At 39.6% G+C, this 20936-nt stretch overlaps 1 protein-coding gene across 3 annotated transcripts in view; it reads left to right on the top strand.

Annotated features, from left to right (window-relative positions):
• Positions 1-20936, top strand: part of FARS2 (phenylalanyl-tRNA synthetase 2, mitochondrial) — a 229694-nt gene that overhangs the window by 55991 nt on the left and 152767 nt on the right. For all 3 annotated transcript variants that reach the window (XM_026039766.1, XM_026039765.1, XM_026039767.1), the window contains one exon: positions 6168-6299. In XM_026039766.1, coding sequence (XP_025895551.1) covers positions 6168-6299 — 132 coding nt within the window. The remainder of the gene's footprint in view (positions 1-6167; positions 6300-20936) is intronic.

The raw sequence follows: 20936 nt of genomic DNA, 5'->3' as shown, positions 1-20936 counted from the left end.
CTTGCTGTTGGGGAGTTATTTCAAATACTCAGCTTAGAGATCACCTTTCTTAATTTCCCTCTATTACCTCCAGTTACTGCGCACGCTTTTAAAGTAAAATAATTAACTTACATCTCCATCTCCATGTTAAGATCTGTAAGAGAAATAATTGTCTCGTATGAGTGATCGTGTAACCAGGCTAATCAAGGTTAACTATTTTAGTTTTCCTCCCACATAAGGTCCTTCTCCAACTCTACTTTTCTCGCTAAGCCTTCTGTCGTTTACCAAAAACTTTCTGCACTGAGAGATTCAGAAATAATCCTGCTAAGGCAAACGGGAAAAAAAATACTTTGTGCTTTGTACTTTATCCTTTATACAGAACAAAATACTTCGTTCTGTAATATGTTGCCCTAAGTAAATAGGCTGAAATTCACTCTTGTTCCTTCTTATTGCAGACTTAGAATTTCCTGCCCGGTATCCTACTATCTTTTACCATGACTTTTTTGGAAGAGGGGAGAAGTCTAGCTTAGAAGGGACTTCTGGAGATTATATAGTGCACTGTTGTTTGAATTCAGGTCTCAGATTAAGTTATCCAGAGGCCTGTTAAGCCAGATCTTGATTATTTCCACCAGGGGGGATAACAGCACTTTTCTCAGCAACCTTTTCCAATAGTTAATGGTTCTTTTTCTCACTGGGGCTTGCCATGATCTCTGTCTCCTTCAGCAATATCAGCCAACTCTCTTTGCACCTTGGATGCATCTCATGAGCTCGTGCTGATTTGTATACGTCCAGTTTATGCAGATGGCTCCTAACTCAGCCGTCCTCTGCTGTCAGTGGTTTGCCCTTTCCTTTTTCTTGATTCTTGAAATAGGGACTTGTGGGTGAGCTTTACCTGTGAAGACCAAAGCAAAGGGGGAAAAAAAAGGCAATGAGAACCTCAGCCTTTTTGTGTCATTGGTAACTAACTTGCCAGCCTTTTTCAGCAGCAGGACCCACATCTTCCTTGTTCTAGCTTTCTGCTGACTTCCCCGTAGTATCCTGCCTGGTGGTGGGTGTTGATGTCTCCTGCCAGTTTGAGCTCCAGCTGGGCTTCGGCCTCCTAACTGGCCTGAGTAATATTTCTGTTTGCCTCGTTGGGAACCTCTCCCCTTGTCCATTCCAACACTTCCTGGTTTTTATCCCTCTCAATAGCTCACTGTTTAACCAGGCTGGTTTCATGTTTTGCCACTTCCGTTACCTGCTTGGGAGAAGGGACGGCTCTTGGAAAGTCTCCCAGTGCTCCTGAGCTGCTCTGCCCTCCAAGGCAGAGCCCCAAAGGTTCCCTCTTAACGTTTCCCCGAGCAAGTTGAAATCTGCTTTTCTGAAGTCCAGGATCCTTATTTGCTTACCTGTTTTACTCGCACTCTTTAGGATCTTAAACTCTGTGATCTTACAGCAGCCAAGGCTGCTGTTGACAGTCATGTCTTCAAACAACTGTTTCTTATTTGTAAGAAGTAGATTTATTTTCCTTTTTTGTTACTTAATAACTTTATGTGTTTCTTTCTTCCTCAGGTGTGCTACTTTCCAAGGACCGTTTTCCAAACCAATTCTCATTTTTCTTTTTGCTGACACTTCTGAGCCTTGTACCTCTCTATTATTTCTAGTGTTTACGGTAAATTCCAAGTGTATTATAATGAACACATATAACTAGCAAGCTGTTGCTCTCATTTCTATCTCATTAGGGAAGTAGTTAAATAAGACTGAGCAAATACAAGCTCACAAAACATTGCTTTAGTTGCTCTTGCCCAAATCACTTGTGCCTATGTAGTTTATAGTTCATTTACTTCACTTAACAGTGCCCTGAGAAATATGTATCATATTTGGTTTATTCATGTCAAGGCTCTGGAAATGAATGTAAAGCAAATGAGAAATTTAGACTTTAGTGGAATAAATAATTGCTGCAGGAGAAAATGCTGTGAAGATTCAGTGATCTTTGTGGAGGGATCCACTGACAGGTATCACATTGGACACAGCTTTGCACAGCTGTTGTTTGCTTTAAGTGACCAGTTCCTGAAAGTGACGTAAACCTTACTTAAAGTGCCCAGCTGTTCCACGCAGGCTGGTGTAACAAAGACCTGTTTTCTACGTTGTTCTTTACTAAAGGTCCTGTCTTAAAAAGGAATATTTTTGCTAAGAAGGGATGCTAAAGTCCCCTGAACTGTCTCTCCCTGATGCTAAACCTTTGTCCAGAGGTGTACCTGCCTCTCTGCTTCTACAGTTGCATAAACTTAAGATATTGGATGTTGGGTTATAGAGAAAAACAAGTGAGATACCGAGCAGTTCTGGCTTCGAAAATATGACTTATTTGGATCTTCAGGAACTGGGCACGTGATTCCCAGCAAGCGAGATGTGAGAAGGGGCCGGGCGGCGGGTGGCGGCCCCGGAGCGGCCGGGCTGGAAAAGGCTCTGGAAAGGGCTGCCTTCGAGATCAGATCTCGCACCGTCCTGCTCGCGTAGGGAAAGAAATGAGCTAAGCAGTGGCTGTTTTGAAAAGTAGGTAAATTTGTAATGCAGTCAGGTAAAGCACCAAAAGGCTTTGCGCCCAGCGTCCGCTGATGGGGTTTTTGGGAGGGATGGAGTGTTGAAGGCAGGCCCCTAATGTTTTTAAGTTATGTTTTAATGTTTTCATTAGATTACCTTCAAAAACATTTCTATTCCTGGTTCATATGTTTTAATTATCTACCCGAATTCCTAGACACCTCTGCAAGGTGGCAGCAGGATGAGTAAAGCCATGTTATATCTAACAGTTCTGCTTTTGTTAGTTGTCATTGAATAGCCATTGAATATACTTAAAATCAAACACATGGTTCTGCTCTGTCTTCTTTTAACTCTGTTTTTTGTTTTGTTTTGCTTTGTGTGTGTGGATTTTTTTTTCCTTATCATTTAGGAAGAAGGCATAAGGGTTTGGCTAATAAATGCTGCAAACCATGAGCTAAAGTACATTCATGGTCAGCCAGCTCCGACTGCTGTAGTGAGATGAATTGGCTGGAGTAATGAAGTGCAGAATACTTGAGAACTGCCACACCACTCAAGTGGACAGGTTTTAATGCCGTCTGTGCTCAGCAGCTTCCATTTTGCAGATTCTCCCCTTTTCTCCCATAGAACCCGCCTGTAAAAAATAATCCTTACGGGAACAAAGAGACTTTCTGGTTAGTGAGGACCATCTGGGGCTCTGGCTTTGTTGCCTCTCTGCTGTGGGGCAGCACTCGGCTGCTTTCAATGGACTGCGGTCTGTTCCGAGTGCGTGTGTGTGTGGTGGGCAGGGGGGCCTTGGTCGAGCCCTTTTCATTATGAGGCCCAGACTAGCTCGGCCAGCTCCTCGTTTAGCCTCATACCTGAGAGCATCCTTACGCCAGAGTGCCGGCTGCATCCAGTTCCCTCCCCGGCTCCAGTACTTAAGAACAGCAGCAGTGAGCCGGGTGCGCTTCACTTGCGAGGTGGCGCTTAGGCAATTCCTGCTGAAGGACTTGTAAGGACGGTGCCTTGCAGCGAACCGAGCTCAGGCTCCTCGCTAGTGTAAATAATCCCTTTGGAAGAATGAAGTCCATCTAGTCAGACATTTGACTAGACTGTGAGTTCTGTTAAGTGTTTCTGATTGGAATCTGGCTTGTGCGCCTTTGCCTTCTCAAATTTCTGGAAAAAAATCTCCTTTGCCAGGTCTACATAGATTGTAGCCTGAGAAGAAATAAATTAAACCAAATCAGGTTAATTGTGTAGGACTATAGAAAGCCCAATCTTCATAGTCCGTTAAAGTCTTGTGTTTTAATTTGCTGAATATGAGCACTGCCCTTTGTTCTTTGGGAATATGTTGAGCACCAAGACAATATTTTGTTTCTAAATAATAAATGTTCCCATTTATTCAGTGACAGTCAAGAGAATGCTGCTAGGAGGCTTAGTCTTGCAGAAAGCTGAGCTCCTTCTGCTTTTCAGTACTCTCAAAATCTTAAAGAATAGGTTGAATATAAAATACAGAAATATTTCCCAATTATCCTGTATCCTCTATGAATACAACGATTGTGTCATAGGGGTGTATTTGTTAATTTGGAGAACAGGTGAAGGTCAAATTTGTTTCTTCTTGGTGGATTTATCTTGTTTTGTTGTATTTGAGTATTTTGTTTGTTTGCTTATTTGCACTTAAAACAACTCTCCCCTAAGAAAAGTACTTATATACATTAAAATTCAAAGTAGAAAATGATCTTTAAATATTCTTTATTAAAATGTCTTTTAATTAAGAATGTAAAGCAAATAAATCCTTTCCCCTTTTTCTCCCAGAGCTTCATTTTGAAGTAATCAGAGGATTAAAAAAAAGCATCATCAGAAAGTTGTTATCGAGAACGACACTACTTGAATATTCAATGTCATTCTTGTTGCAGTTGAAGATTTTGCAGCCTAAATGAAAATGTCTCATATATACTTCGCATTACAGTGCAAAATGGCACTTTAGGCCTAGGATTAAACCGCCTCTGTAGATCAGGAAATTAAAATCCCGTACCTATTTATTCTGAGTACTACTTTTGTGGTTTTAAAAGGATCGCTTTAGAGCTTGTTTGTGTAAGTCACAATACAATCATGAATGGTCTAGCTGCCAATATTTCAATTTTCTGAGTTGTGTGTGTATGAAAACTATCAGAACACTTATCATTCATATAATTTCCTGAGATTTGTTCAAGAAAGGAATTAAAATCTAGGAGTACCAGTTTATGTATTTTGAAATCTGCCTCTCTGTTTGAAAGTTCATAGCAGCCTGTAAAGTACTTTGTAACTGCAGATATTTTATGTTTTGGCTGTGTATGCATGCTTTTGTAAGAGCTTGTTGTCTATGTTTCTGTAACCATATTTAGTGTTTCAGGTATGGTTAAAGCAAATCTGGCCCTTGAGACCGCAGAAAATGTTTTGATTTGAAAACCTCTCCATACAAATTGCACAATTTATGTTTAAAGTTTCTTTTCAAAAGCAAAAAGGGTCAGAAAAGCAAAGCAGGGGTGTTAATAGTTACCATCGCCCAAACAATCTTTGCTCTGGCTGTTATTTTTACCACAGGGCCTGCCTGATGGTTAATGATCTTAAAGCTGATTAGAGTTAGACTCAGCTGAAGGCGAGAGCGGTCTTAAGGTTAAGGCCTGTAATAGCAGTTCAGTGCTCGCTTGGTTTTTCAAGGTTTGTGTTTCCAAGGCCGTTTTCTCTGGCCACCTAATGACTAGAAAAATATCTGTAGAGAAAGGAGGCTTGTGTAAGTGATTAGAAGGACTAAAACCCATCAAATATAATGAGGATCTTGACAGCACGTCCGTGTTTGGCAGCACTGTGGGCCTTGCCCTCTCTTGGCTCTGCTGTGTTGGATCTGCGGCGTTGGATGTTTCCTGGCCCCCCTCAGTGGTGCCTGAGAGGCACAGGGAGGAGGGCAGCAGAGCAGATTTTGGGACTTCACTGATCCCTGGCACTTCACATCTGCAGAAAGTTCCACTCTGCTCCTTTCAAGTGCCAGAATGGGCTATGGGTCCACTCAGAGCATCTGTGTGTGCTTGGGTGCAGCCTGCCTTCGTAAAGTGTCTATTTCTGTCTTTGCATGGAAGAGCAGCTCATTTTAATGTTCCTTTCTAAATACTTATGGAAGGAGTAGCTTTATATTTTAAACAGATTCTGATGGAAGTGTATAAAAAAAAATTATTTGCCTCAGTGATCAATAAAATACTAAATAAATGATGAAAGATTTTACCTTTCCAGTGAGGCACAGTTGGTCATTTCAAGGTGCAGAGAATAACAAAATTACCCACCTTCTCATGAACTAGGCCCATTTTCCTTCTCTGCCAGGTGGTTGCTCGCATCTGACAAATGATTGATTTGGTTTCAAAGGGTGCTTGAATTGCACAAAGTGTTTTTCATATTAGAAAAGACATGGTCATTTTTTTCCCAGAAGTTTTAAGATTTATTGCCTCACACAAGTGTTATAAATTAGTTTGTTTGCTATTTATTTTCTCTGGATTGCTGTAATTGGTGTCATTAGCTGAAGGGCAAGTTTTACAGATAGTTGAAGGGATGGCTGTTTAAACATGCACTGTTCTCTTTTTTTTTTTTTTTTCATTTCTTTNTTTTTTTTTTTTTTTTCATTTCTTTCTTTTTTTTTCTTTTTTTTAAATACACCACTACAGGACTGCAAGTCAGATGGGTGGACTGCTACTTCCCGTTTACTCACCCTTCCTTTGAGATGGAGATCAACTTCCAAGGAGAATGGCTGGAGGTGCTGGGCTGCGGGGTCATGGAGCAAGAGCTGGTTAACTCAGGTACGGAAACACCTTTGCTTCATTGACATCTCTATTAGCAAACACTTCTAGGGCCATGGGCTTCCCAGCGGGAAGTGCCTCCTGCTCCGAGGTGAGTACAGGCATCCCTGGTAGGAGCAGCAGGGCTCAGGCGGAGCGCAGAGCCTGCGTACTGGGATTGCAGCCTGTCAGTGCAGTGGGCTGGAGCCCACAAACAGCTTGTCTCGTATTCCGTGAGGTGAGGAGGCAGGTGAATCTCAGCTTTAAAAGATAATGAATTGGTGTGTGTATTTTTCTGTCTTGCAAGAGAAGTCAAGTGCACTCGCAGTTCAGATTTAAAAGTGTCATAAACAAATAGCATGCACTGGCATTTGGAATATCAGAATGTTCCATTATCCCTGAAGTACAAAAAGAGGAATCTGACATCTTTCATATTGCTGCTTCGTTGTTGGGTAAATGATAGGTTGCTTTCTGTTTTGTTTTGTTTTTCACCTTAGATTGGTTATTTATGAGTTTGAGACTGCACTAAGAGCAGCATCATTTAATTTAGTTGGAATTATTACTGAGAAATGTCATCTAACATGACTTGCCTTCTAAAACTTGCACATAAGCAGAAAGGAAGGAGAATCGACATTTCTGCTTATTTTCAGACTGGGAATTTTATGAGCTTGTTTTCTCCTTGGCAGAGAATAGGCTATTTGCTTAAGTGCTGTGCAGCTGGTAGGTGCTCAGACCTCTGTCAGTCAGTGTCCTTCAGTACCATTTGTTAGGAATGGGAGCCTTTGGGGATGTGATCCATTTATTTCTTGTGAGTGCTCTTTCAAGTAGCTATGTTAAACTCAGTTGATTTTGTTGTAGTTGCTTTCCTAAGCTATTGTTGACTTTTAATATGCTCTAAAGTGTTTCTTTTGACATTCAGGTATGGTAAGCATAGATGGCTCAGTTTTTCCAAGTGCTTAGAGCCCCTTGTTTTCCCCAAAGTTTGTGCGTACCTTATGTGATCGTTTTCTTTTTGAGATGTAAGTCCTTTTCCAGAGTTGCTCCCCAGTGGGATAATGGTTTTTACTTGGAGGTCTTTTTAGCACTATCATGTTCATGCTGTGATAAATGTGATATAGATTCTGACCAGTTTCAAAAATGAAAGACTTTGTAATACTATTTTAATCAGATAAGACTGATGACCAGACTTTCTTGTTTCTGTTCTATTTAGTTTTTTTAATGTGTGTTAGAAGAGCTAAACTCTGATCCCAGAGCAATTAATATATGAGAGTGTGAATGTATCAATGTGCATGAAACACCGATGGGAAGTTTTCCACCACAAAGCTTTCAATTCTAATAGGCCTTCAGCTTTTTGTCACATTCTAAATAATGGTCTTCAGAATGACATCTCTTCTCTACAAAAACATTTCGAACTATTTGTTCATTGTACTTCTAATCTTTCAAGGAACACACAAACCTAATAAATCAGCTTCAGTCTTTGAGTGACTTCTCTGCTTGCATTATTAATTAAAATTTGTTACTGATTTTTTTTCCACTGCATTAGCAAGATATTTTTATAGGGCCAAAACTCTTTGTCGTGTCAATCTTTCTACCTTTTTTTATTTTTATTTTTATTTTTATTTTTATTTTTATTTTTATTTTTATTTTTATTTTTATTTTTATTTTTATTTAATGAGAATTGCACTTCGTGTTAACCTGATTTTGGCTCTTCTGCTCTCTTCAGTGGCTATGAAAAAGCACTTGGATGAGGCCAATGCCTCCTAAAATAACTTTATTGAAGCACTGGAATCTCTTTGCCACAAGTAAGGAAGAAGTGCGATCATAATTTGTGTTGGCTAACAATTAGTTGATTTGGTTTAAAATAACCATGAGGCTAAGCTAAGTTAATATTTTCAGTCAAGTAACAAGTTAAATGTCAATCTTCCCTGCTTGCTGCTGCTCCAAGTATACTTTTCTTTATTCCTATTTTAAAACAGTTTAAATCCAAGCAGCTTGTAGGCAGGCCAACTTAGTGAAGCCAACTTTGCTGCTGCTAGCCCATAAATTTGAGTGTTCTGGCAGCAAGCTGCCTTTGTCTGGAATTGAAAATCCATTCCAGATATCTAGAAAGAAGAATTTATTTGAAGAAGGTTGAAGGTGAAAATTGTCTTTCCCAGCTCCCTAAGGGTTTTTTGTTAGCAGTACTGGAGTGCCCTCCAAAGCCATCCTTGATTAGTGATTTTTTTCAATGGTTTGAAATAGTTTATTAGTTTGTGAATGTGAAATAGTTGGTTTTCTACCTTTAGAGTATCCCTTGTGCCTCCAGTTTCCATCATCAGTGCTTTGCTTCTTACCTCTGGTCCCAGGCCATTAAATCTCTTTGAAGCACCGAAGCTTTTAGTTGAGTTACATTGCTTCAGTGTTGTCAGAGTAGAAGTCTAAAACATGTTGGTTATGTAGGACTCTCAGCATAAAATAAAACCTGGGCTTTTAAACAAGTGCAGAATAGCAAGAAGTAGGGCCTTCATCAGCCAGGGAGAGGAGGCCTGTGTTTTCCAAATAGCTCTGTCACTGTGCCTTGATTTGAAATATTGTCTGCTTGTCTATATGGGCGACTGCATTGTTTTTGTTCACAGGAGAATCACAGGCAAAAGAAATAGAGATACACTGCAAAAAAAAAAAAAAAAAAAAAAAATCATGGAAAAACACCAGTGGGTCTCCTCCTCCCTTACCATTTGCTCAATGCTTACAAAATTCCTTAGTTGCAGATAGGTGTCATACGGCCCTACAGTGGGCATCTAAACTCAATGTGCTGACCCACAATACGGATGCAACTGCGTTGGCTGGTGTCTGGTGCCTACACCTGGATGTCCCAAAGCTTTTGTTGTTAGCTGGGCTACAGTAGACACAGGGGAATTGCCTGTTCCTGCGTCAGTCTCTTCACAGACACTACCAGAAACAAGCTCAGTAGGGCTGAACAGAGAAATGTTCCTCATCTAGAGCTGGCAAACCTGGTGCTGAAGGAGTGTTTGCTAGTTGTCTTGGTGTGCCAGTTCACAGGCTGAAATAGGAAGGATCCTTTTCATGGTATATTGCACAGTCTGCTACAAATTGGAGAAGAAAACAATGAGTTTGCAGAAATTTTAGGGGAAGCTACAGCAGAATGAGCAAAAACTGACTGATAGTAGATATTATAGATAGATACTGCAGTCGGTATTTCAAAAATATTTGTTTAAAATGATCTTATTAAAATGTATTGTGCTTGTGTGCAGTTTATCCTTTGCTTTGAAGAATTTCGGTGCTCCAGTAAACTAAGCTAGCAGAAAGACTGTGATATTTTGATAGGGTCTTCATATGGCATTTCCAGTATGTTTGGGGTTTTTTCTTGGGGGCTTATTTTTTTTGCTTATTATTGACTATTAAAATACATATTTATGAAATCTAATGTTTGTGGCCAAGCATTGTTTTTTCTTACATAAAAAAAAATTATATTCCCAAGAGTAAGGAAGTAAGCTTTTACGTACAAAAGCCTCAAATCTCTTTGTGTGTGTGTGTGTGTGTGTGTGAGAAACAAATCACATGTTGGGTGTGCCTGGTGATATTTAGTGGGTGTAATTTAAGGTCTTTGATGATTCTTTAGCAGAGATGGTTTTTATAAAGTTTTATTTCTCATATATGTGTCTGTGTGTGTGTATATATTATGTATGTGTGTGTACACACACACACACACACACACACAAATATATATACATTAACTGAGGAAGCTGTGTGGACAGATTAAAAGACAGGGCTGAAGGTGCTGGGTATTAGGCCTTAAGTAGCTGTTTCTTTGTGTTGACAGATGATTCTGTCAAACTGACAGATCTTGTAATGGCAATCCCTGCCTGAAATACTTCCCTATAGTTCCTTGGAGGTTAGCCTGAGTATGCAGCAAATTCTGATGGTATTGACAAATCATTTAAGATTTTCAGTCTTGAGTAAAGTGTTCCACTGTAGCTTTAATACCTTATGGAATCAGAATTAAATTTGTTAAATTGTTATTTTCCAAAAGAGAATAGCCTGTTAAAGTCAGCTGATGACTTCTTATATTTAGGGAGAAACCTTTCTTTGTTTTCACTCTCTTTTAAATAGAATATGTTAGAGCCATTTGGTGCATGTAAATAGACTAAAATTCTCACTTTTGTTCAAAAATGTTAAGTATTCTTCATTATCCGCCTTCCCATTCTGCTGTTTTCTCCTTTTTTTGATGTCTGTAAAGAGGTTTCCCCTTTACAGGTTCTCTTTTTTAACAGGCACTTTTTAACCAGCTAAAATTCCAGTTTCTGACATGGATCTCCACAGCATAGGTGAGATAAAGATCCCAAAGCTGAAAAGTAACAAAGCATTGGTTTTTGTTGACATTTTTCAAATAGAACAGTTGCTCCTTTATTGTCTGCAGACTTTGCTGGTGTTTTATTGTACCCTTCAGATTTCACAGACAAAAAAAGGTTAAATCATTTTGGGTTAAATCATTTTGGGGCAACAGCCATCTCCTTTGTCACTCACTAGGTAGTGGGGTGATCCAGTTTTGAGATCCATTCAGATTCCTGTGTTGACAGTGAGGAAGGTTCCTGCCGTCTTGGTGTGTGTACCATTTCTGTTAAAGCCAATCCAGACGTGCATTATTTTTTGAGTTGCTTTACATTTAGGAAAGTATCCTACTTCTAACTGTATGGTGAATATAATGTCTATCATACATGATATTAACTGTTTTTAAAAGGAAAATAAAACATATATGCCACTACAGTTCTATTTAAATTGTTGAAAAGCCATGCAGAGAACAATGTTGCATGTTTCATGTGGCCAAAGATGCTAAACTAGAAACTATAATTCATTTTTTTATCTGCATTTTATTTGTCATCTTAAAGTGTATTGAATAGAAATCCTGTATATAAATTTTAATATGTAGAAAAGTTTTTCTTTACTCTGGTTAATGCTGGAAAAATACAGACACTCTTGCAGTACGCTTGTAAGTAGTTTCAGTTTTAGATTCAAGGTGAGTAGTAGAACTAATATGAGTCGACAAAAGATGTTTTTCTGAGCTTCAGGAGACTTGCTGTTCAAGATTTGCAGAGATTGTGTTCACTGGTAGGTGCTGAAGTTCACGAATCTGTTTGAGTTTATACGATTGCAACCTTGGAATACGGGACATTTGCTTACTCAGAGGCTGCGATATCACATAATGTTGCTTAGTACCTGTGAAATTGGAAGCAGTTAGGGTGTGATCCTTTGCTGATTGAAATCAATGGCAATATCCCCACTGCTCAAGGTTGCAGAATACGCGAGCTGGGGGTGGGGAAACGTGAAAATTGGACTAAAGTTTACTAAATCCAGAGGGAAAAATAAATAAATAAATAAATATGATATTTTAAAGATAATTCCGTAATTACTTTTCCTCCTCTTTTTGAAATTTGAATTTTTATATGCTACGGTATATAACTGATGGATGGCATACCCAACCAAGTCAAAGGTCTGCCCATCCCTGTATCCCCTCTCTGATAGGACCCAAGCAGGTGCCTCATGAAGAGTATAAGAACACAGTCTGGTATAGTAATATTTCCCTAATGTGTTTTTGCAGCTGTTGCTATCCTAAGCTGAAAAAGATACCTTGGTTTTCATAGCTATTTTAGTTTCTTTTTTTTTTTCCCATTAATTTATTAAAGCATTTTTTTTGAGTCACAATAAACCTTTAGTGCCTGGGTTGTCTTGTAAAAGATTTTCTAAAACTTGATTGAGGAGTCACCTCCTTGTTGGCTCTTGTCACCTACTCATGTTCTGTTTAGATCTCAGGCAAAGCTCTCAGCAATGGTTTCTTTTCAGGAAGGCAGGTCCTATCTGTGCAATAACTCCTTGTGTGGAAGCTCGTCCATACTTTCCCGTATCCTCAACGCTCTTACCTGCATATTTCATGGACTGAAATGACTCATGTATTGAAATGACTCATGTAATGTTTAAATTGTGGGCATACGGTATTTTCGCACATGAGTATAAAGGCTTTGTGTTCTCTCTTCCCTTTCTAATGATTTTTAACTCTCATTTTGCTATGTTGACCTTTAATGAGCCCTAGGTTGAAGAATGAATGAAAATGTCCATATGATGACTACAAGAGATGATTGTGTCTGATCACTGGACTAATGGTTTGAAACATTTGGAAAAGCAGTCATTCAGCTCTGGGTGTGAAATTGATTTTGATATCTTATTTCCTAAATTTATCAATCATGAAGGTTTTTTAATTTTTTTTTTTAATTTAAGCTACTAATAGGACGAGTTGGTAATGGTTTCCTGCTGCATATAGATTTTCTACCTTTCACCTCTGAAAGTAATGTTGATATTTCCATTCCTAAGGAGCCCATCGTTTTGTGTCTTGGGTTGAAAACTGAATCTAGTAGGCAATGGTGTCACTTTTGAAAGAGGAAATATCAGTTTTTGCAGCATGAGTTATTATTGGTTATTATTATGGCTTCAGGGAGGAAATGGGTGGACAATGCTGGGCCTTAAGTGAGATGAAGAAAATTTCTTGTCAAGTTTGCATATGAGTATAGGTTTAAAAGTTGCCAGGCAATTCTGGGTCTTGAATTGTGTGTGATACCCTGATTTTTATAGCAAAGGTTTTTTCCCTAGTACTTCATTCCGTATTCGTTTTGTGTATATTTCTCTTGAGGAATAATAGTCAGTCTTGCCTAAACATCTGTTGAACATGAAGAAAGGAGTTTGCACTAAATTTGTCAAAGCTTTTGTTTGAAAAAGTGGAAACTTATTTACCTTGTGTGTACTCCTGGATGAAAGCAGATTCTTGGAGTATAAGTTTTTCCTGCTTGGTAGCCCTTTTCCAGATCAGTTGTAGGGCTTAATGCCAAAATTTCAATATTATTTGACCCAGTGCTGCCACCTTCAGCCCAGCAGAACTTTTAACATGTAGAACTTGCCTGCAGTGCTGCAGTAAATACATCTTTCTTTATTTGTTTATTGAAGAACATCAACATTGATGTCTGAAGGAAAGTAATAATTTTAAGCTCTTAACCTGTCCACTTGTCATCGTTGCTTTGGGGGAAAGGATTTTCCAGTTTTGACAGTTCTTCATGGGTAGCAAATTATAGTCAATAGACAAATTATATCAATGTTACCTTGTAGACGTAGGGTTTTTTCTTTTAATTTATGAATATATTCTTAAATAAAATTTTAGTTATGGGTGAATTAGGTTCATATATCAAGCAGCAGGGTATGTGTTGAGGAAGGGGAAATTTAATATCTTTCATCTAGCAGTTTTTTTGCTGTTCAGCTCTTGCCTGGTAAATTACATTAGACCGCTGGAGCAGATGGTGCATGGGGCGCAAATCGTATGCAGACCCATGTTCTGCCTGTGCTAGCAGCCCCCAGCAGGGACCTGGAAATGGTTGAAGCTGAACGTATGCATATTGATACGGAGTATAGGGGTAAATATAATGTGTTCAAAACGAATTCCTGCAACATCTTGAGGTGAAATTAAGCTTACAGAGTCATATTGGTTCCCTGAGTACCTAGGACCTCCAAAGAACTGATTTAAGCTCAGGCAGGGGTCTTCTGGGTGGAAGAGTTCGTCTCACAAAGTAAATCCAAAGTGATGCAAGTCAGTGGTATAAGCTTCCCAGGTCCCCCTTACAAACTGTTCAGTGGCTCACATATCCTCTTTTAAGTTACTGTCTGCCTCCTATGTGATTGTGCCCTAGAGCTCCTTGATGTCTCGGTCTTTCCCATGCTTATTCTCCTGAGACCCTGGTGAGATAGGGAAGTGCTGCCATTTAGCTCCAGTGTTTTATGGACTGGAGTTAAAGTGCTCAGGAGACTTGAGTGAGTGAACACACACACATTGCAGACAACACTCCAGCTGCCTCAGCAAGTTAGCCTTCCTGTCACCCTTATGTATGCAACAAGGAGAGAAGGTCGTGCAGAAGAGAGCCCATCTGAACACGATCTGGATTTCTTTTCTGAATCTTTCTGCCAAGCAGCCTCTAGAAATGACTAGCTGGAGGGAGAGTCTTGTCTCCTAATTGAGACAGGTGTCTGAAGGTAAAGTGAATATTCCACAAAGAGATGATGTTCTAGATTAAATTAAATAATTGGGACATTCGGAAGGATCTAACTTCTCAATGGTCTCAGAAGCTGTCTAAGACAAAGTGGAATTGAATTCAAGCTCTATTTTTATATCTTAACATCTAAGCTACCTTTGTTTCAAGTCAAGACTGTGTTTGGGCGTCTTTTAAACTGCTGTGTGTCCCTGCTTGAGCAGGGGAGTTGGACTAGGTGATCTCCAGAGGTCCCTTCCAACCTCAACCATTCCGTGATTCTGTGATTCTGTGACTGGAAGGAAGTCTTGATCTCACCTCGATGAATAAACCAGGACAAAGAAAGATATTTCACGGAGATGATGCACCAGTCAATCTAAAGATGCACTGTTTTATTTGTTACCTTATTCTCTTGTTCTGTTATCAAAGGCTACCTCACTGGGCTTAATGTGTGAGTGCCTTTATAAAGTTATACCTTTTCTCTACTCTCTACTTTCCCTTGTCATGTTGATAATTTTCCTGTTGTCTCCTTCTTAATTTATAGCTCTATTTTAAAAACTGGTTTTCCTTCAATTTTTTCATCCAGAAGGAACCCATAAAATATTTGAAATGTTACTTTCTCTGGTTGTATTGCCTTTGGCAGATTCATTATGTGTGTTGGAGCCGGTGTTCTTCATAAGAATTAATATAAGCTTACTTGCAATCTGTATATGTTTGTGTAGAATGAATGAATATTGCATTCCTTTTTATGACAATTCAATTACACCTATTTCTTGAAAATATCTAATTTATTTACAGGAGTGTTTTGTGGGGAGGTAAGTATAGGATTGAATTTGCAAATAAGATGTTATTATAGAACTTGCTTGACCATTTGAATTTGTGATTCGATATGATGCTACCAATTGAGTATTACAAAAGCCCTGTCAGTGGATTTAAAGGATAATTTCCCTTTTGTGGTTAAAAATTTCATTTTTATTTAGAATTTATGTTCATTATGTTCACAATTTAGGAATCTCTTAGTTCTCCCTTCTTACTTAATTTTCTCTTGCCTCAGAATTTCTGTGAAAAGTATTAACGTCATCTAACCTAGAAACCAGCAAGGGGAGTTATATGAGGGATCGGGACATAGAACTTCCTTACTTCAGTGAATGAAACTTCTTCATAGCATGTGGGACTGATTTTAGTTCACTTGGAATTAATAAAAGAAAAAAGAGGAGAGAGTAGTTGGGTGCAGAGAGTACACCCTCTGCGTGGGTATAGTTGGATCCATTAACGTTAACACTGCATTTGAAGCTGTTTGCCCATGTGTATTTGTTGCCTCTCCTTCCCTTTATGTTTTTTAATCAAAAGTAAATTAAAAGTTTAGTAGTTCAGTATCATTTGTCTCCTTGGGATCCAGCAGGAGGACTAGAGCACCATACACCACGCAGGGCTAAATAATGATGGATGTAGTTTATTAAGCAGCTCCCAAGTAAAAGAAAATGCTACTCTCAAAAACCTTGAAGAGCAGCAATTTATAGCACAGGGAAGGTGTTTCCCTTGGCTTTATTTATGCAAATGAAAATACTGCCAAATATTAGTATTGAATTACCACACTGTTATGTGATGAATGCTCGGTCTTTTTAATCAGCCAGAAGCTAGTCCAGTGAGCCCAATTTCATTCCTCATCAGGCTAGGATACCCTGCGGGTTCTTTTGTTGAGTTGTAATATTAATTTTTGCTGTTCCCAGGATGTTTATCAAGACTAACCAACTGAGGGATGAGAAGAGATTTTACAGGCACCTGTCTAACTGTTCTTTACTCTGCTACACAAAGCTCAGTTGAGATACTTTATCTAATCTCAGTTGATTTAAAAGTATTTCAGAAAGTGTTTCCCTTTCCTAGATGGCAAACACAAACTTGGTTTCTGATTTCTGGAGGGAGAGATTTTGGCTAGAATATTCCTATTTTGGCCCATTTGGTGTTCTCTGGGTTTCTATATGGTGAGTTGAATGAGAGAACACAGTTGTGACCGCAGAGGGTGAATGCACCCTCTCCTCTCTCTGCTCCATGTAAGCACTAGGGAAATAACAGGCTAGCAGCAGGGCGAGGGTGGTCGGCCTTGCCAGCTCCGTGCTGTGTGTCGTTGGCATCGTGGCTGAGAGCTGAGGCGCGTGTCTGGGAAGGGAAACGAGCGGGAAGGGAAAGCCGCGGAGCGCCCGGCTGGGAGGTGGCAGGGGCTGCCCGCGCTCACCCCGCTGCGGTGTGACCAGGGCTCCACTAGCATAGACTCCATTTTGACTTGTATAAATAGGAATAACTTAGAACTTTGCTTTAATTTACTCTTCAGTTGCCCAGATAAGCTTTGTATTTCAGTATTCATAAACACGACAGTCATAAACAGAGAGGATAAAACTTATCACCTTTAAATTAAAATGTGCTGGGAAGGAAGTAATTAGGTTGTGAAGGAACATCCGTGCCTTAATACACTTCCAGGAGGAAGAAAATCTAGTGGGCATCTCTGTGCTAGCTGGAATTTATCCATAGCACAGCTACAGGGAGCTGCTGGATTACCAGTTCCAGGCAGTGAACCAGCCAGTTATGAGCAAAATTTCCTATTGCACCTGAGGTGAATCAGGGAAAAATGCCAGCCTTTATTAACACTTCTTCCCATGTAAATAACAGTGACAGATTACTAATAGATACTAAAGTGATGCCTCCTTTTTCCGGAACAGAATGTGTGCCATAAATTATGTAGTTTGATGACTATGCACTGAGCATTACTAATAAGTTTGGTCTTAACTGTTCTGACGTAGTCCCAAGAAACTTCTGTATGAAACAGATGGAACAGAAGAGGTAAGCAGGGCAGTAGTCTAGTACCTGTTTTCTTTTAGGCCACGTTGGGCTTTTTGCTGGGAGGAAGGTGAGGGAGAAAGGTTGTTTGTTTGTAAAGAAAGCTGTCAGTATTGGACAAGCAGCCCAAACTTCAGCATGGGAAGGCCTTGCTTGCTTTTGAGAGCCATTTAGGTTAGTTTAAAAATTTCAGCTCAGTAGTTGAGGATGTTGACAAGATCTGAAGATCTCTTTTCTGGGCCACTAAAATGTTGCCTCTGTCGGAGGGAGAGGGAAAAATAAAGGGAGTAGAGCAAAAAAACTCCCAGCAAAAGCCCTATAAGCTGATTGCTATGCCTTTAGCCCTCTTCAACACCTTACTCTGCAAGTAAGCAATAATTTACTTCCTCTTTATCTTGTGAGAAGAAAGGAAAAAATGCTTCTTCAGTCCTGAGAATTGCTTCCTTTCCTATGTTGAACTCTGGGCTGCCTATTCAACTGTCAGTCCTTCTTACACTAGTGACAGAGAATGTCACTGACATTGTAATGCTGAGCTTTTCCTGTTTTTTAAAAAAAATTAAAGTAGATTTACTGAATTATCTTTTAGAACATTGATTGATGCAAAATAGCAGTGGGGATTGTAATAGAAGTTATGAGGATACATTTAAATAAGGCAAGAGACTTCAGTTAGAACTTAATCTTTGACTGTACGGTCTGAAAAGTATTTAGCTAATGAATTATTCCAAAAGAGCAAGTAGAGTAAGGGAAATCCTTTTCTCATATTAATTCAGACTTAGTTAGCATGTTTCACAAGTGACAATCAAAGGTAAACTCTGACTGGAATTATTTTTTCATCTTTGGAAAATATATTCATAATACAATTCTATCATATGGCTTGCAGCAGAAACTAAAATTGCTAAGATATCTCAGCTGCTCTGGTAGAATCCATTGTATCACATCAAGATAGGAGCAAAATTGCCCACTTTTACAAATGCTAAATTAGTTTCTATTCTTAAGGAATAAAAGCCTGTGATTTTTTAAAAAGGCAGACTGTACTCTGCCTCTTTTGGCACTTGCTGCTGCTGTTCTTGTTTATTTAATAAGAGATGAGCGTTTATCTTTGAAAGGAAAGGCTATTCTTTCGTAGGTACTCTGCCCACTATGGTCAGATTGTCCTTTATTGCAGTTATTTATTTATTTATTTATTTATTTGTATTATGCCCTGAAATCTGAAGTTCTAGCCATGCTCAGAAGACATTTGCTAAGTCAGCTGGATTGCAGCTCTTTCCCCCTTTATTAGTTCCTATTTTTCGTGTGCTTGTGAAGTGCATTTACTATAGCCACTTCAAAGCAAGAAGGGAGAGTTCACTTAACCCCTCTGAAGATGCACTTAGTCATGCAGCACGTAGAAGTTGTTTTGCCTGGGTTTCTTTTGTTGAACTTTTGTTCCCCCGGTGAATTCAGAAATTAAGCACCATTCTGTAATGTTGTAACTTATTTAACAAAAACATTGAAAGAGCTCGGAAGAGTTTCGTTTCCATGTCAGCACGGATGCCGCTTTCACACATCAGTAGTGAAGGGGAGCAGCCTGTGCGTAAGCAGTTGCCATGTTCTGCATATGGCTGATTGAAGGAGCTGTGAGCAAACATCTGACAAATGTTGTAGCACCCTCTGTAGAGCTTCCTGAGCTCTTCCAGGGCCCGTATATGCTTTGGTTTTCTGATGGTAGCCAGGAGATGAGTGATACATGGGCGTGTGGGATTCTTCAAATCCAGGAGCTGCTGTCCCAGGGACAAGGCACAAGCTGCTGCTTTGTTTTGGCAGCACGCAGTGCTGAGCGCGGTTGTTTTCAGCTAAAAACAAAAGCAACCTCTCACTCTCCCTGAGTCCAACCCCACTTTTGGTCTTTCCATTGTTAATCAATACAAGATAATCTCGGCAGAAGCAAAGCTCAACCTGTACCTCCTGGAATGGAGAGAAGGAAACACTCAATATTATATGTCTGTAATTCAGTGAAGAGCGAAAAAAAGCTGTTTATGTCGTATCCTATAAATAGTTCTGTATTTGTAAACTTTGTGGCCGCCTCAGAAACACTAAGTCTTAGAAAGAGGGAAGGAAAAAAAGGCAGTTTGAAAGATTAGTGGGCATAATGCTTACATAGATGTACATGTGACTTTTCATTGTCTCTTTCATGTTATGTTACAAACTAATCATAAAAAATAATCGACAACCTGGAGCTTCCTACTGGATACCGTCATGAAAATAGTACTTAAAAGAGAGTGCACAACTGGAACATGAGACAGATGGACATTCAGGTCATACTAAACCAAGTAGTCCCAGGAGTAGCACAGCCAGTCTTTTTCTGCAGTCCTCTATGGGTCTGTGGATACCTGACAGAGGTTACATTCTAAATCTTCTTCATGAGTTGACAATTAGGTCAAACTTCTCTTAACAGCCACCCTCTCTCCCCTTCTGCCATTCCCTGTTAAATTGGCGTGCAGGTTTAAAAGTTTTCAGTGAAAGGGAAGGAAGAGCAGACACACACAACACACGCACCTGGAGCATGAGATGAGGCTGGCCTTGTTTTCGTAGGCATGAGATGAGGCTGGCCTTGTTTTCGTAGGCCAAGTGAATGTAGCACCCTTAGAGGTGAGAATGAGCGGCTGCAATCATCCCAAACCCCACAGACTCTTTACTTGGCTGGTTTTCAGCAGACAGGCTCTCATGTTCTGTGCTTTCTGCCACACCTGCAGGTGTGATACTCTGCAGGAAGAGAAAATCAGTAATTCTTTGCTTGAAAGGCTCAAATTTGAAAAAGCTAGAGCTTCCCTGTAATGACTTCTTGCTGCCTTATGATACTCTGCAGGATGAGAAAATCAGTAATTCTTTCCTTGAAAAGCTCAAATTTGAAAAAGCTGGAGTTCCCCTCCAATGACCTTTTTGCTGCCTTATTGCCACCTCCCTTTCATTACCTCACTTCTCATGGGGCTAGAAGAAAAATGCAAACACCTTAAGCTATAGAAAAGCTCTATGACTGCACAATTCACGGGTGGAGTTTAAGGAAGGTTGAATGAAGGGGCACTGAATCTATAATTTCTTTTATGTATTCAGTGCATTTGTGCAATACAGAAATAGCAGGGCCTTCCCAGGCTCCCTGGAGGCACCCAAAAGACTTCTTAGCAGAAGGGAGTAATTGCAGCAACTTTGCTGGTGGCTGAGGGACAACCCCAAGACTGTTTTTAAATCACACCTGAGGAAGTTGTGTCGAGAACGTGTGACAGCAGGTGACATACCTACACCAGGTTATGAATTCTGTTCTCCACTACCTGTGAATAGTGTAAGTCTGTGAATTCAGTAGATTGCAGTTTTTCCAGGCTGTGTCTGTTATTCCAGGCTCCTGATGCATGCTTTTAACAGGAAAAGTATTTCAGTGGTGGAGACTGCAATACTCCTCACTCCTTTTTGGTGTTCATATAAATGGTGTTGAAACATCTGTGATGCTTTGACACTAGTCTAGGTTCACATCATATCTCATAGGTGCCATAGTTTTGAGGAAGTGTTAATATATACCTAGGCTAACACTGTGTCATCTTCAGCTGCTGAAGTGGATCATGTGCATGGGGAAAGCGTAATTCAGAGGAGCTTTGCCTCTAGTTGCCCTCAGTGAAGGAAGCATGAGTGTTCTTTTGCTGTTCCGCCCAGATACTCCCCATTAGATGATAATAAAAATGGTGCTGCTGTTTATCATTCTTCCTTAGTATGTCTCAATGGATTTTATTAAAGGCTG

Source organism: Nothoprocta perdicaria, unplaced genomic scaffold (genome assembly GCF_003342845.1).
Source record: "Nothoprocta perdicaria isolate Ctin4 unplaced genomic scaffold, notPer1 scaffold_24, whole genome shotgun sequence".
Classification (NCBI taxonomy): domain Eukaryota; kingdom Metazoa; phylum Chordata; class Aves; order Tinamiformes; family Tinamidae; genus Nothoprocta; species Nothoprocta perdicaria.
Note: the sequence above shows the minus strand (reverse complement) of the source record. Positions and strands in the feature narration are given on the sequence as shown.